The sequence below is a fragment of the Centruroides sculpturatus genome, unplaced genomic scaffold (assembly GCF_000671375.1).
Source record: "Centruroides sculpturatus isolate CEXI.00-Female unplaced genomic scaffold, Cexi_2.0 scaffold1366, whole genome shotgun sequence".
NCBI lineage: Eukaryota > Metazoa > Arthropoda > Arachnida > Scorpiones > Buthidae > Centruroides > Centruroides sculpturatus.
Window position 1 is genome coordinate 192,314 of NW_019385475.1, and position 13,466 is coordinate 205,779.

At 29.6% G+C, this 13,466-nt stretch overlaps 1 protein-coding gene across 1 annotated transcript; it reads right to left on the reverse strand.

The window, feature by feature from the left end:
- Window positions 1-1,912: 1,912 nt before the first annotated feature.
- On the reverse strand, window positions 1,913-3,376 carry LOC111639322. The gene is made up of 2 exons (XM_023385179.1): window positions 2,841-3,376; window positions 1,913-2,769 (listed from the first exon to the last, which is right to left on the reverse strand). Exons 1-2 carry the CDS (start codon window positions 2,848-2,850, stop codon window positions 2,084-2,086), a joined length of 696 nt encoding a protein of 231 aa, XP_023240947.1. The 5' UTR covers window positions 2,851-3,376; the 3' UTR covers window positions 1,913-2,083.
- Between the last annotated feature and the right edge of the window lie 10,090 nt (window positions 3,377-13,466).

The following is a 13,466-nucleotide window of genomic DNA, read 5'->3' on the forward strand; positions in this document are numbered from 1 at the left end:
GAGGAAAATTGAAATTAATTTGCATGCAATTTCCGCAGACTATCGGCAAATTAACATTAGGAACTTTAAAGTAGTTCAAAAAAGATTCATTTTATTAATTTTGAAAGTCTATAAAGTTAATATGGATCAAAAGCACTTGTTAACGTTTTACATAAAATTATTTTATCTAAATTTAATTAATACATCATGCCCCGATAATCAAATTTTATCCTAGTAATATAATTCAAAATTGATGATATTCATAAGAATAATACAGTTTTTTACAAAGGGAAAGAAGATAAGAATTAGCATACTTTATTAATAATACAGTTTAACTGTAATTTGATAATAAAAATATATTAAAATTCGTTATTTTGATAAGTTTAAAGTATTTTAAATTATATTATTATCCTCCCTTTTAACTCAATGCCTCTAGCAAATTGTATGGAAGCGATAGGAATTGCATTTTAAATATTTATGAATAGATAGATCTTTAAATAAATAAAAAAATTTATATTACATTTATATAAATATTTATTTTTGCTTGTAAAGTGTTTAATTTTAGTTTAAAAGGAACTCGATTTTTCCTTCTTAAGTATCATTTATTACTTGTATTCAAGGAAGCAGAGCTAATCGATTAGTTACATAAAGCTGGCAGAATTGGTAATTCTTGAAACCAATAAAGTTTAAATTAACTTTTAAAGTTCCAAAATTAAGTCTTCTCTCGATAAATCGTACATTTTGATCAGACGAATGCGGAGAAAGCGAAAGTAATGTATCATTTAGGTGGGCATCAGTATCTAATTCGGTAATTCTGTTGATAATAAAGTTTTCTAACTGTTCTTAGAGGTAATATACGTTTTCCATCAGAAGTTCTGATCCTAGAAAACATCTTCCGACGTTACTTTGCAAAAGTAAATCCCGAAAAATTAAATTTTATTTTATTTTTTTAAATGGAAATGAGACTTGGCTGTTGACATTTATTTTCCTACTGGAATATATATATATATATATATGTGTATAAAGTAATATGACGCATCTGCCGTGTTTTCTAGGTTTTCGTAGCCCGTTATACAGATCGTAACGCAATGTTATTTTTTCTGGTCATTTTTCTTAGCTATTTTCTCTATTTTGGAAGAACTTTTTTCTTAACACGCTTTAGCTCTTAGCTAGAAAGCACGAGGGGATTTTCTTCAGAAAAACCAGATGCTACCAAAGATGATACCAGACTGTTTGTATCGTGTATAAGATGGACCTATTTGGCCACGGCATTTTCTCGACTCGTATTAGGTATGATGGATCCACGTCGTCACATCTTTGACGACAAAGACGCAGGTGCTGTGTCATTTCGTTATATTGAAATGCTTCTCTGGAGGATTTTTGTTGGATGCCGGAAGAAACTATATTATTTCTTCACACTAAATCTTTCAAATATAAAAATTTATATCTTTTTTTTTTTGGTCTCACGAGTTAATATCTGATTTTACTCTTCATCTAGATACATTGTATTAATAGGTATAATTTAATCTTATCGCTAGAAGGTGTTAAAGCGAATGAAGCCAGAGAGGGGGGGGAGTGAGAAAAAAGGAAAATGTCACGGCGATACCATTGCAGTAATTTAATTTCAAATATGCTAATTTGGTTAATCTTATTTGGCAATATTCCAGATACTTATGTTAAACACTAATTTGTTTTTGAAATCGAATTAAAGATTTTGATTATTTTAATGTTTATTATAAACACTTTAGTATTAAATTTGAAAGTTCTTCCTAATGGAAAAAGTTTAATAACTCTGAACTATCTACTAAAATATGTTTCTCGGTTAGTTAAAGTAATTTTCTGTTTATATTCATTTTTCTTCTTTCTCTAATTATAATTCTTCCGCAGAATTATTTAAATAATTCCTACAACTTTACCTCGTCTACACGTTAGCTCGAAGTTTTTTGCAAAAATATTTAATTTTAACTTTCATTACAACAACACTTTTAAGATGTCGTGGGCATAGAAATATTTAATGAAGTAAAATAATACAATTAACGACAAAATTATTTATTTAACGGATATAAAGTTAATTAAACTGAAGTAAGTCGGTAATTGAACATTTTTAAGGGAACGATCCCACCCACAGACATCGAATGAAGAGTTGAATAGAAACTGTTAGTAAAATTGATCGCATCAGAAAGGGGAAAGTTGTTCTTATTTCGTATTGAGGTATATCGCACCATCTAAATATTATAAATATCCAACAATTGGGATTCAAAATTTCCCAACATCCGCATACTTTTTCATTTCTATATTTATAAATTCTTCGAATTTTTCTACTAGTATACTGGATATACTCGATCGTTTCGAATATCTCTAAATTTTCCCATTTCTTACATTTGCTTCCTCGAATTAACGATTCTAAATATTGGATGTTTTGGTAAATCCATTTTTGAATTAGATCCAGCTTGGTTTTCTTCTTATTCCAATTTTTTATACTCGATAGTTTCAATATAAATCTATCCGAAACTTTTATGACCCAGTCGGAAACCACGTCTATCGATGCATCCACTAAGCGATAGACGAAGATGATTATTTTACTAAGAATTAAAAAGGCTTCTCCAGCTATATCTATCAGCATTTTTACGATATTCAGGATATATTGGCAATAATCGTATAACAGATTTAATATTGGATCAATTTTGTTTTCGTAGAAATCGGCAAGGTAAGGATGAGCTTTGAATTTGTATATCGAACCGATAATAATTACGAACGAGACGAGACAAGAGAAGATTAAAATTGTCTTTCCTAGAAAATAAACGAAATTATTTACATGGGTGTGTGGAAAGTAGTTAAAAGTAATATTAAATGAATCTTACTTTGAAGCATTCTCTTCGGAAAGGTCGATAAATGTCACCGGTAATTCTTTAACATTTCATTATAAGTAATAATGGTCAATAATAATAAAGTATCGAGCGTACGTCACAATAATTAAAATATTGTTACTATCAAGGTCATTTATTAAATGGTTTGCCATAAAAGGAAGTGCTAAGTAAATAATATTTTTTTTTTTTTTTCGCTCGCACATGCGTTACCATTATCGTTATTCTTACCAATTATAGGAAATCGTTTAAGCAGGAAGGTGGAACGCCTTAATGGTCTTCGAAACCATCGTTTGATGTGGACACGACAGTTAAACCTTCCTCCTGTTTCATACTCTAAGTGCTTTTTGCTTGAAGTAATTTTACTCTTTCGATCATCCTCCCGAACTATGATCTTTGGCCAAATGTCATCGTTGTCTATAACAATTATTTAAACTGCTAAATTGTCAATTTAAACTGCTAGAAAATAATATTTCTCTCTTTCTGCTTCTTCGGGATCAACTATGTGGGCAATTAAACTAAAACAATTTCTAGAACCGAAAACTTAAATAATGTTTTTACTTAAAAATATGTTTTGTTTTTTGTTTTGTTCTATTTTTCTTTTCATTTTGTCTCTTTCGTGTCGAAAGAAAGCTTCCTAGAATTTAATTAGTTGTGAAAACTGCATGTTTATACCTTTTTCTTTTCATAAATTCTGCTCGGGATGCGCAAAAATAATTACAAAGAGAAAATTAAAACATGTAGGAAGTTCAGAAAATCAAATTACGAATAAATGTATATTAAAAAAGCCAAGCCAGGCGAGATCACGCAAACTGCGTGAAGAACCGCAGAACTTGCACACATCACGAAGTGTATCCTGCTGTTTTAATTACGCGAACAACAAGTGTCTAGTGAAGTTATTAAAGCCGCAGAAGCTATTATCTTTCCAACTGCCGAGTCGAGAGAGCAGCAACTCCCAACTTCGGAATTAGGCGAACAACTTCGATTGAAGGCGTCCAAATGCCGCCGACCGTGTCTTTTTTTTTCTCTCTCTCTCTCTCTTCTTTCTCTTTGTTTCTCACCTCCTCTTGACAAGACGTCCGGTGACATCTGGTGTCCGACCAACTCTAATTAATAAAAGTCTGTAAGAAGGTAGCGTTCCTTCTATATTAAAGTCCTATTAATTAAATTCTCTGTAAACTGTTTATGATTTGTCATAAGAGTACGTATGTCTGTCTCCGTACTGGGATAAATCTCTCTCTCTTTTAATTTTCTATCCGTAAAAACACTTTTCGGAATTTAAATTCATTAATCAATAAAAATATATGACGAAATGCCGATTAAAAATGCTGTTTATTTGGTGTAAATTAACTCGATTAATTGAAGAAAATTGACGTATTATATAATGAAATATATGTTACGACCAATGCGTATATTATAAAAATAGAATTTTGTTAACAATTTCTCCTTAAAGAAACGAGTACAATATTATTTTTTTTTTCTTTCATTCTCACCGAAGCTTTTTATTCTATTTTCTAAACAGGAAGTTGTAAACGATCCCAGACGAGATAAAGCCGAATGGACTGGATACTTGAAGAGAAGACATTGTCTGGCAAGGTGTCAAAGTTGCTTGTGTAGTGAAAGCCTCAGGTGTTTTGATGATCGAGTCGCTTTCCATCTTTTCAAACGTTAAAAATCTGAAAACAACACTCACTTTATTCCATCTCCCAGCAATTTTATCAATTTTTTATTACTTACATTATTCAACAATTAATTAAAATTCTTTAAAATTAATAATATTCATAATATTTAAAATTAAATTCCGTTATTAATTCTCCTATACATTCGGTAATTTAATATTAACCGTAATAATGAATTCACTTAACGTTATATTATAAATCATCCCATTATACAAAGATAAATTAAACTCTCAATATTTCCTCTGGCATAAATTTTATGTAATATAATACCTCGGGAAATGATAAAATTGAGTTTGGAAAGTGAAAAATAAATTCAGAAAGTTATTTTCGTAGAGAATATCTCCTTTAACCTTCCTTTTTATTGTAACTTTTCATCGAATTGACACTTATTATCCGCATTTTCTTATTCGCTCCTACCTGTTCGCTTCTCGTGCGTGTGGGACGTGATGCCACGATCCCTTGTTCCAGACATTACGAATCGATCAAACTGCTAGGTAACTCAATCAGTCAACGGTCGATGACTTTGGCAAGCAGCAACTGAATTTCGTTTACACAACGCTTTCGTAAAAATAAGAGACATGGCATCATTTTACTGCCGAAGGATTGGATAGAATAGATATTGGATATCCACTTCTTCGGGGTTATATAAGTCGGAAATAAAATTCTAAGCTACAAGAGATGCGGATCATAAAAATTATCCCCGTTTCTTATTTCCAAATTGACAGAAATTCGAGCGGAATAACTAGCAATTACACAGAGAATATAACGGAGATGTATATTTTTTCATCGAGATTTTTTGGCTTTTAATGTATTTGAAGTAACGTAGAATTTTCTCGAATTACGCCAAATCCGTTACAGAATTGGAGAAAGGAAAAAAGTCTTCCCCCTCTCCGAATGATTGATGTCTTCCACCAAGGTGCTACATAACTTTCCTGTTTAACAGCTAAGTCAAAATGTTAATATCTGTCGATAACAATCTTTTATTCATTAAACTCTTAATTATTTTAAGCTCGAAAGAATTATTATTGGTATACCTAGATTTATAAATGAACAAAACACGAAAAGAGAGCGGGAGGGAGGAGAAAAAAAAAGAAAATTAAAACTTGTAGAAACGGAAAATTTAAGAATTGTCCAATCCATGTCAGACTTTCTTATTGTGCAAGAGAATAATTAGGGAACAATTATTAAAGAAACAGCGGGCAATTATTAACAAGAACAAAAGACATAGTCTTGTTAGGACACTAAGAAACTAATGTAGTCTATTTGTTCATTAAACCAGTGTGGCAACAAAGAAGTTGGACGACCCATTAAGGAACACCAAATCCTTATCCGCTCAGTAGTTCTATTCAAGAGGACGGACACCTCGCTGCTTGGAATTGAAGTAATGAAGGAAGGAGCTTACGTCGTGAGTAGTCGTCGAGAAAATCAGTATCTCCCTATCTCGTTCTCTGGTATTCTCACGAGATCCTATTGTCACTGAAGGAAAACGCTTCTGTTGCTTTTTATTTACTTAGAACGTGTCTTTGTCTAGCATGGAGAATATTTTAAGCATATTTATTATCTTTGTTTGCCCAAGAAATCTAGAAAGATTTAAATCCCTCGAGAGTATAACTATGTTTAAAGTTTGTTATTTATTTGATATATCTGAGAGAAATAAAATACTTATCTTTATATACGACAAAGTTAAAAATATTTTATTTGTTATCCTCCCGAAATTACCTTTGGCTATGAAATAAACGAAAGAGAAGAGTTTACTAGAAGCAGAATTAATGAATAGAATGTAAATTATATAAACGACGAACTCGTTACGACTTTCGGAAAAGGGTTCAATTCCGAAATCCATAAAGACGAGATCATTTTCGACATGAATAATTAATGTCTCTTAATTGTCAATGAAAATTGATTTTAGCTCGTCCATTGTTTTTTCTTTTCCTTTTCTGTGCATCTTCTCCTCCACTTTTTCACTCGAAATTTTTTAAAGTTTATTAAAAGCGATTAATCCGATCATCTCATTAAATTCCAAAATTTGATGAAATAAAAAACAACTTTATATTATGTATTTACATTTATTTATTTATTTATTTATAATACTCAGCATCCGACGTGACAGTCAGATGACCGGAGAAATTAATCCTGCGACTCCCGTTTCCAAGGCAACCAATCAAGAGAAGTCAACGAACGAAGGAACAGCGGGTGATTTTTTGCTGATATTTCTCTATACAGCTATTGGTAATCCTGCACTGATTAATCTTCACATAGACATCAAGACACGTGTACTGTAAGAAGTAATGAGCTACCTATGACGGTTATACTTTTGACGGGGTGTGTACATAGGAGAAAGACGACTGATCGATCAAATTGCCACGTGATGTAAGCGACGGATTGTCATTGGGCAGACGAATTTAAAAGATTAGTGGATCAGAAAAGAAAATAACGACGTGGTAAATAAGGATTCGTATAAATCAAGATTTAAAAAAAAATTAAGTTTTAATCTATTTAATTTAGCATTTTAATTGATACTTATCTATCCGAATTTCACGAAAATAAAATATAATTGAAATTCTAACGTTTTAATCTTTCACTTTAAAAGATAATATTCGTGAACACGAACGGCTGATAGAAAACGTAATGCAAACATGAGATAAAATATCTGCTTTATTGTTATAAATTGTTGTCACGAAGGCAGAATATCCGGTTTTTAATTTTTATTAAATATGTTTTTTATTAAAATATTTTCTTAAAACTTAATGAATAAGTCAGTGATTCGAATTAACGAGTAAAAACTGATATTAATCGCATAATTGCGTGTAATATAAACTATATTTAAATACATAAAACTAGAAAATAAGGGGTATCGTGATGTGTATTATATTAGTCACACATCTCTAGAATAAATTTATGATGATATATTACGTGTTATTGTCCTAAATTTCTGCAATTTATATTCCACGCTGCTACTAATTGTTTATCAAGTCGAATTTTAAGTGCTTATAGAAATTGTTCTAGATAGAGGATAAATATTATACGAATGATATGATCAAAAAGGGAAGAGAAGAATCTATAGAAATTCTTTTGATGAAGTATGTTCTAATCTTTTATTGTGTCAATTAAGTGACGACAGTTTCGTGTTTGTATCCGAAGACATCTGTTAAGAATTAATGCGAATTTCTAGCTTAATTAGATGTGAAACACGAAGAACATAAACAGTATTTTACTCCACTGATAAAGGGAGATGCTGATATCACGTGATATCAAGAAAAATTCTAATTTGTAAACGTCATTTATAAGTTACTACATACTTAATATAATTATTATTTAAATTATAAAATAGTAAATAAACTAACTTTAAAAAATTCTTTAATTTATTTGCATCAAAGTAATGAAACATGTAAAGCAGGAGTACGACTTGTGATAAAACATCAATGAAAATATTCTTACTGCTCCAATGGCTCGTTTGATTATAAAAAATACTTCTTTCAAGAACGGTAATTATATTAAAATAATAATACGACATTGTAAATCATTTTCCTTTCTGTCAGGTTATATATATTTTAATTTATTGTTCTCCTCCACTCACAGATTTTAATAAAACATCCAGAAAAATCGAACAAAGCCACCATTATTCTATTGGTGCTAGTAAAAGCATGTAATGTAATTCAAACGATAATTAAGATGTATTTTCATTAAACAACATAAAACGGCAAACAATAAATTCCGTATTTTTCATGAAGAAAAATTCTGTTTGTGTTTCCCCTTTAAAAGAGTCTTTCCTGCAGACATAAGGAGAAGCCCATCTGTCATCGCTGAATAATCGCCAAAAGCAAATGCTGCCATCTGGAATATTTTAGTAAAGGGGAGGATTTTATGCCTGCTAATCGTATTAATAGAGAAGTATATAGGTGACCATAACACTTCGTATAACCATCTGCGACCGCACAGGACATTGAAAATTACCATCTCTCTTTAATATGGTTAGCAACAACAATTTCTGTAACATCTTTTGCATCTCGCTTTAATAATTACATTCAAGTTATCATAATTAATGTACGCGTAGGAGTGCTAATTAAATATAAATACATAACATTACCATCTCTGTGCCTTTTATTGGAAAATAATTGTCAACATCAGATATCAGCAAAGTTAGTCATTACTTTTAAAATATTTGACTTTCGTAATTAAATTTGACTAAATTTGTTAACTTTATTCGAATGTTTAAATATTTACGACTCATTAAAATACATAAACGTAATATTTTATCGAGTGGAAGAAGTTATTACGGAGAAAAGCGCGACATATAATTATAACGATTCATTTAATTGTTTTAAAAATTTAAAGATGCTCGGACCGAAAAAAAAAGAACAAAAGTCATTTATTTTGTCAATTCTGTGGAGTTAGAAGCGAAATAAGACGGCCAACAGCATTTTGGATCGTCATGGGAGTAGAGAAAAGAATTGAACTTAATCTATCGTCGGTGTCGACAGGAGAATCCTCCTGATTGTCTCTTCTCTTCCTCTTCTAGCCACCCGGGGGAAGTTCCTTCGTTCGGGATTCACATCGTGCATCTACTGTCTCCTTTAAGCCTGCAAAATCCCTGTATCACGTTAGGCTAATCTGGTAATTAGTAAGCTAGAAGCGTTCTGGGTGCAGTTTGTGCGCCTCCGACTTTTTTAGTTTGTTCAAAACATTTTAGAGTCTGATACGAATTAAAATTGTTACTTATAATGTATTTAATTCTTTTTACTTACAAAAATTCCGAATTCGCTTGTATTTTTGGAGGGTTTTTTTTATGTTTCAGGAATGTAGCTTTTATATTTTTACACTAAACAAAATTCGGTTTGACATATAAAGAATGAACATTTTTCTCGCGTGATTTAAGGAAGAGAATATTTCCAGATGTGTGAATTCTACTGAGAATAAAAAAGAAAATTTATATATATATATATAAATTGATGCATGTTTATTCCTAGTTAATAATATATTCGATGTTTTTTTTAAATAGATAAATTCTTTTCGGCTTAGATCATTCATAAAATTTGTTTATTTTATAGGGCGAAAAATGAAAATGTCTTTATTTAAGCACAGTAAAATGGACTATCCAGTCATTATTTTTCGGATGTGACACAATCGTATGTGCGCAGAGGAAATACTTACCATAAAATATACAAAATTTATGTTTAAAAAAAAGAAGTAGAGTGCTTTAAAAAACACTTGATACAACTTAAAATATTTTCCACATTTCATAAATAGGTTAGGTAATTGGAATCTGCAACGACTATTCGGAAAGTTTCTACTGTAAATTCTGTTTGTCACCGAGTAAATCTCATTAATTTCAATGATATTTAAAATAATTTAAAAACGTGAAGTTGAAAGAATCCAAATTATGCATGCGTAGAAACCAAATATAAGTTTTTAAGTGGTATTATATCTTCAGTTTAGTGTTTAGAGTCGTCTCTTTTGTGAGTTCTGTTCTTTCTTGAAACCGTGAGAGTACAAAGAAAGATATCTAAAAACATAATACCTTTTTCCGGCTCCTCAGCTAAGTAGCTTTCTTGTGGTACTTATCGTCTTCACTTGTCACTCCTTGGTTGGTATTCATGCTGCTTTTCTTCTTCTGGCGTTACGTTAAAATCCGTTAAAACAATGGAAACAATAGAAAGATATCTTGGACTTGTTTGTGTCACGATTATAATAGAGAGATAGTCTTGAATAAAACTCAATGTTTCTTTAAACGACGTTCTAGATTTTGCTTGAGGGAAACACCTGCCATGACGAAACATTGTTCCGCATAAGAAATTCAATGAGTCGTTCAACTTTTGTAACACAGCTGGTTTAAGTAAAAAATATCTTAACGAAAACTTTTAATAATCTTGGATCTTAAAGCTTAAAAAATAAAAAAATAAAAATTGTCTGAAGATTTTTTTTTCTTCTTTTATTTCCTTATTTAGACACAGCTTTCATACATAATACATTCTGAATGAGAAACTTTCAAATTTTTCTAATACATATACAATATACAATATGCATTAGAAAATTATACTCGACTGATTATCATATAATCTATATCAATGAAAATATTCTTACTGCTCCAATGGCTCGTTTGATTATAAAAAATACTTCTTTCAAGAACGGTAATTATATTAAAATAATAATACGACATTGTAAATCATTTTCCTTTCTGTCAGGTTATATATATTTTAATTTATTGTTCTCCTCCACTCACAGATTTTAATAAAACATCCAGAAAAATCGAACAAAGCCACCATTATTCTATTGGTGCTAGTAAAAGCATGTAATGTAATTCAAACGATAATTAAGATGTATTTTCATTAAACAACATAAAACGGCAAACAATAAATTCCGTATTTTTCATGAAGAAAAATTCTGTTTGTGTTTCCCCTTTAAAAGAGTCTTTCCTGCAGACATAAGGAGAAGCCCATCTGTCATCGCTGAATAATCGCCAAAAGCAAATGCTGCCATCTGGAATATTTTAGTAAAGGGGAGGATTTTATGCCTGCTAATCGTATTAATAGAGAAGTATATAGGTGACCATAACACTTCGTATAACCATCTGCGACCGCACAGGACATTGAAAATTACCATCTCTCTTTAATATGGTTAGCAACAACAATTTCTGTAACATCTTTTGCATCTCGCTTTAATAATTACATTCAAGTTATCATAATTAATGTACGCGTAGGAGTGCTAATTAAATATAAATACATAACATTACCATCTCTGTGCCTTTTATTGGAAAATAATTGTCAACATCAGATATCAGCAAAGTTAGTCATTACTTTTAAAATATTTGACTTTCGTAATTAAATTTGACTAAATTTGTTAACTTTATTCGAATGTTTAAATATTTACGACTCATTAAAATACATAAACGTAATATTTTATCGAGTGGAAGAAGTTATTACGGAGAAAAGCGCGACATATAATTATAACGATTCATTTAATTGTTTTAAAAATTTAAAGATGCTCGGACCGAAAAAAAAAGAACAAAAGTCATTTATTTTGTCAATTCTGTGGAGTTAGAAGCGAAATAAGACGGCCAACAGCATTTTGGATCGTCATGGGAGTAGAGAAAAGAATTGAACTTAATCTATCGTCGGTGTCGACAGGAGAATCCTCCTGATTGTCTCTTCTCTTCCTCTTCTAGCCACCCGGGGGAAGTTCCTTCGTTCGGGATTCACATCGTGCATCTACTGTCTCCTTTAAGCCTGCAAAATCCCTGTATCACGTTAGGCTAATCTGGTAATTAGTAAGCTAGAAGCGTTCTGGGTGCAGTTTGTGCGCCTCCGACTTTTTTAGTTTGTTCAAAACATTTTAGAGTCTGATACGAATTAAAATTGTTACTTATAATGTATTTAATTCTTTTTACTTACAAAAATTCCGAATTCGCTTGTATTTTTGGAGGGTTTTTTTTATGTTTCAGGAATGTAGCTTTTATATTTTTACNGAAATAATTTTTTTCTACTATTTCCGTTTATTATTTTTTTAAAAAATATTCTTCAAACTTATTTTAAAAAAAAATAATAATAATTTTTAATATTAATTTATAAGAGTGAAAAGTTATTTTTATATAAGCAGAAGCTACTTTTTATTCAAGTCCTTTCTATCTATTTTCCTATCATAAACAGAAACGTTGGTAATATTTCTTTTATCCCATTGCCTGTTTATTGAACGAATAAACTTGTTTACATCATCTTTAAAAAAGTCTACTTTTAAAAGTCTTTCTCTCTCTCTCTACCCCCAAAAATAACTTCTATAAATAGATTCTGGTCGTAAAAAATGATGCTACTATAGTAACATTCCCGTAGTAAAAAGGAAAAAAAAGAGTAAGAAATTCATTTGTTTACACAAATTTTTACAGTTTTAAAATATTGTTTATATAAGTTTTTACTTAGTAAGAACATTATTTATATTGAATGAAAATTTAATCATTAATTTTGAAAGATAATAATTCATTATATGTAAAAAAAAAAATATATATAAAATTGTTTACTAAATTTTTAATTCGTAAAGATGAATTTATTCGGTAAATATATCATTAATCAAATTAAACTAGTAGTAATTGTTTAAATTTCTTTTTTAATTCGGAAAGTCGTTACATGATGTGATCATTAAAGGTTTTATCCTAATGTTAGAGCCCATTGTATAAACTTTCGATCGACGATTTATTAGTTTTTCTATTTTTTTTCCCTACTTTATTAAACTTTTTGTTCCGTTTTAACCTTTTTTTCTTCTTCTTTTCTTCCTTTTTTTTCCCTCCATCGTTTTCTCTTCTCTATGGATGAAAAATGTTTTTTTTTCTTCTTCTTTTTTTTTTTAAGAAACAGAAAAATGAATTCAGAAAAATAAAATATTTCTCAATTTCTCGACATATTTTTACATTAAATAATGCGTAAAATAATTATTCCTCCTTTTAAAAAAAATGCCAGGCCTTATAAATATATGAAGTTTTATAAGATAATAAAAACAAAGAAGTACAGAAAATACAAGAATTTTAATAGAATACATAAAAATAAGAAGAAAAAATTAATGGAAAAACATGGTTATTAAGCTTTGTATAATAAAATAAAATATGAAACTAAGTTTTCTTTTTTTTTTTTAATTTTATTTTTTCTTCCTTTCTTGTGATTTTTTAAGAGGAAGAGAGACGTATAAGTGTAATTATAATAAACAATGCAATTTCAGAACATAAAGCAAAAAAGAAAAAAAATATATATTATTAAATCTTAAATCATAAAAGAACAAAAAAAATAAGATTTTTTTTTCTTAAAGAAATTCTAAATACAAATATAGAAAATAATTATAAAAAAACAAGCATATTTTTATTTTTATTAGACAGAATTAAAACAACTTCTCTCCATTAAATATAAATAACTTTTTTTTAAATTAAATAATATTATTATTATGAAATAAAATATATTTATCAATA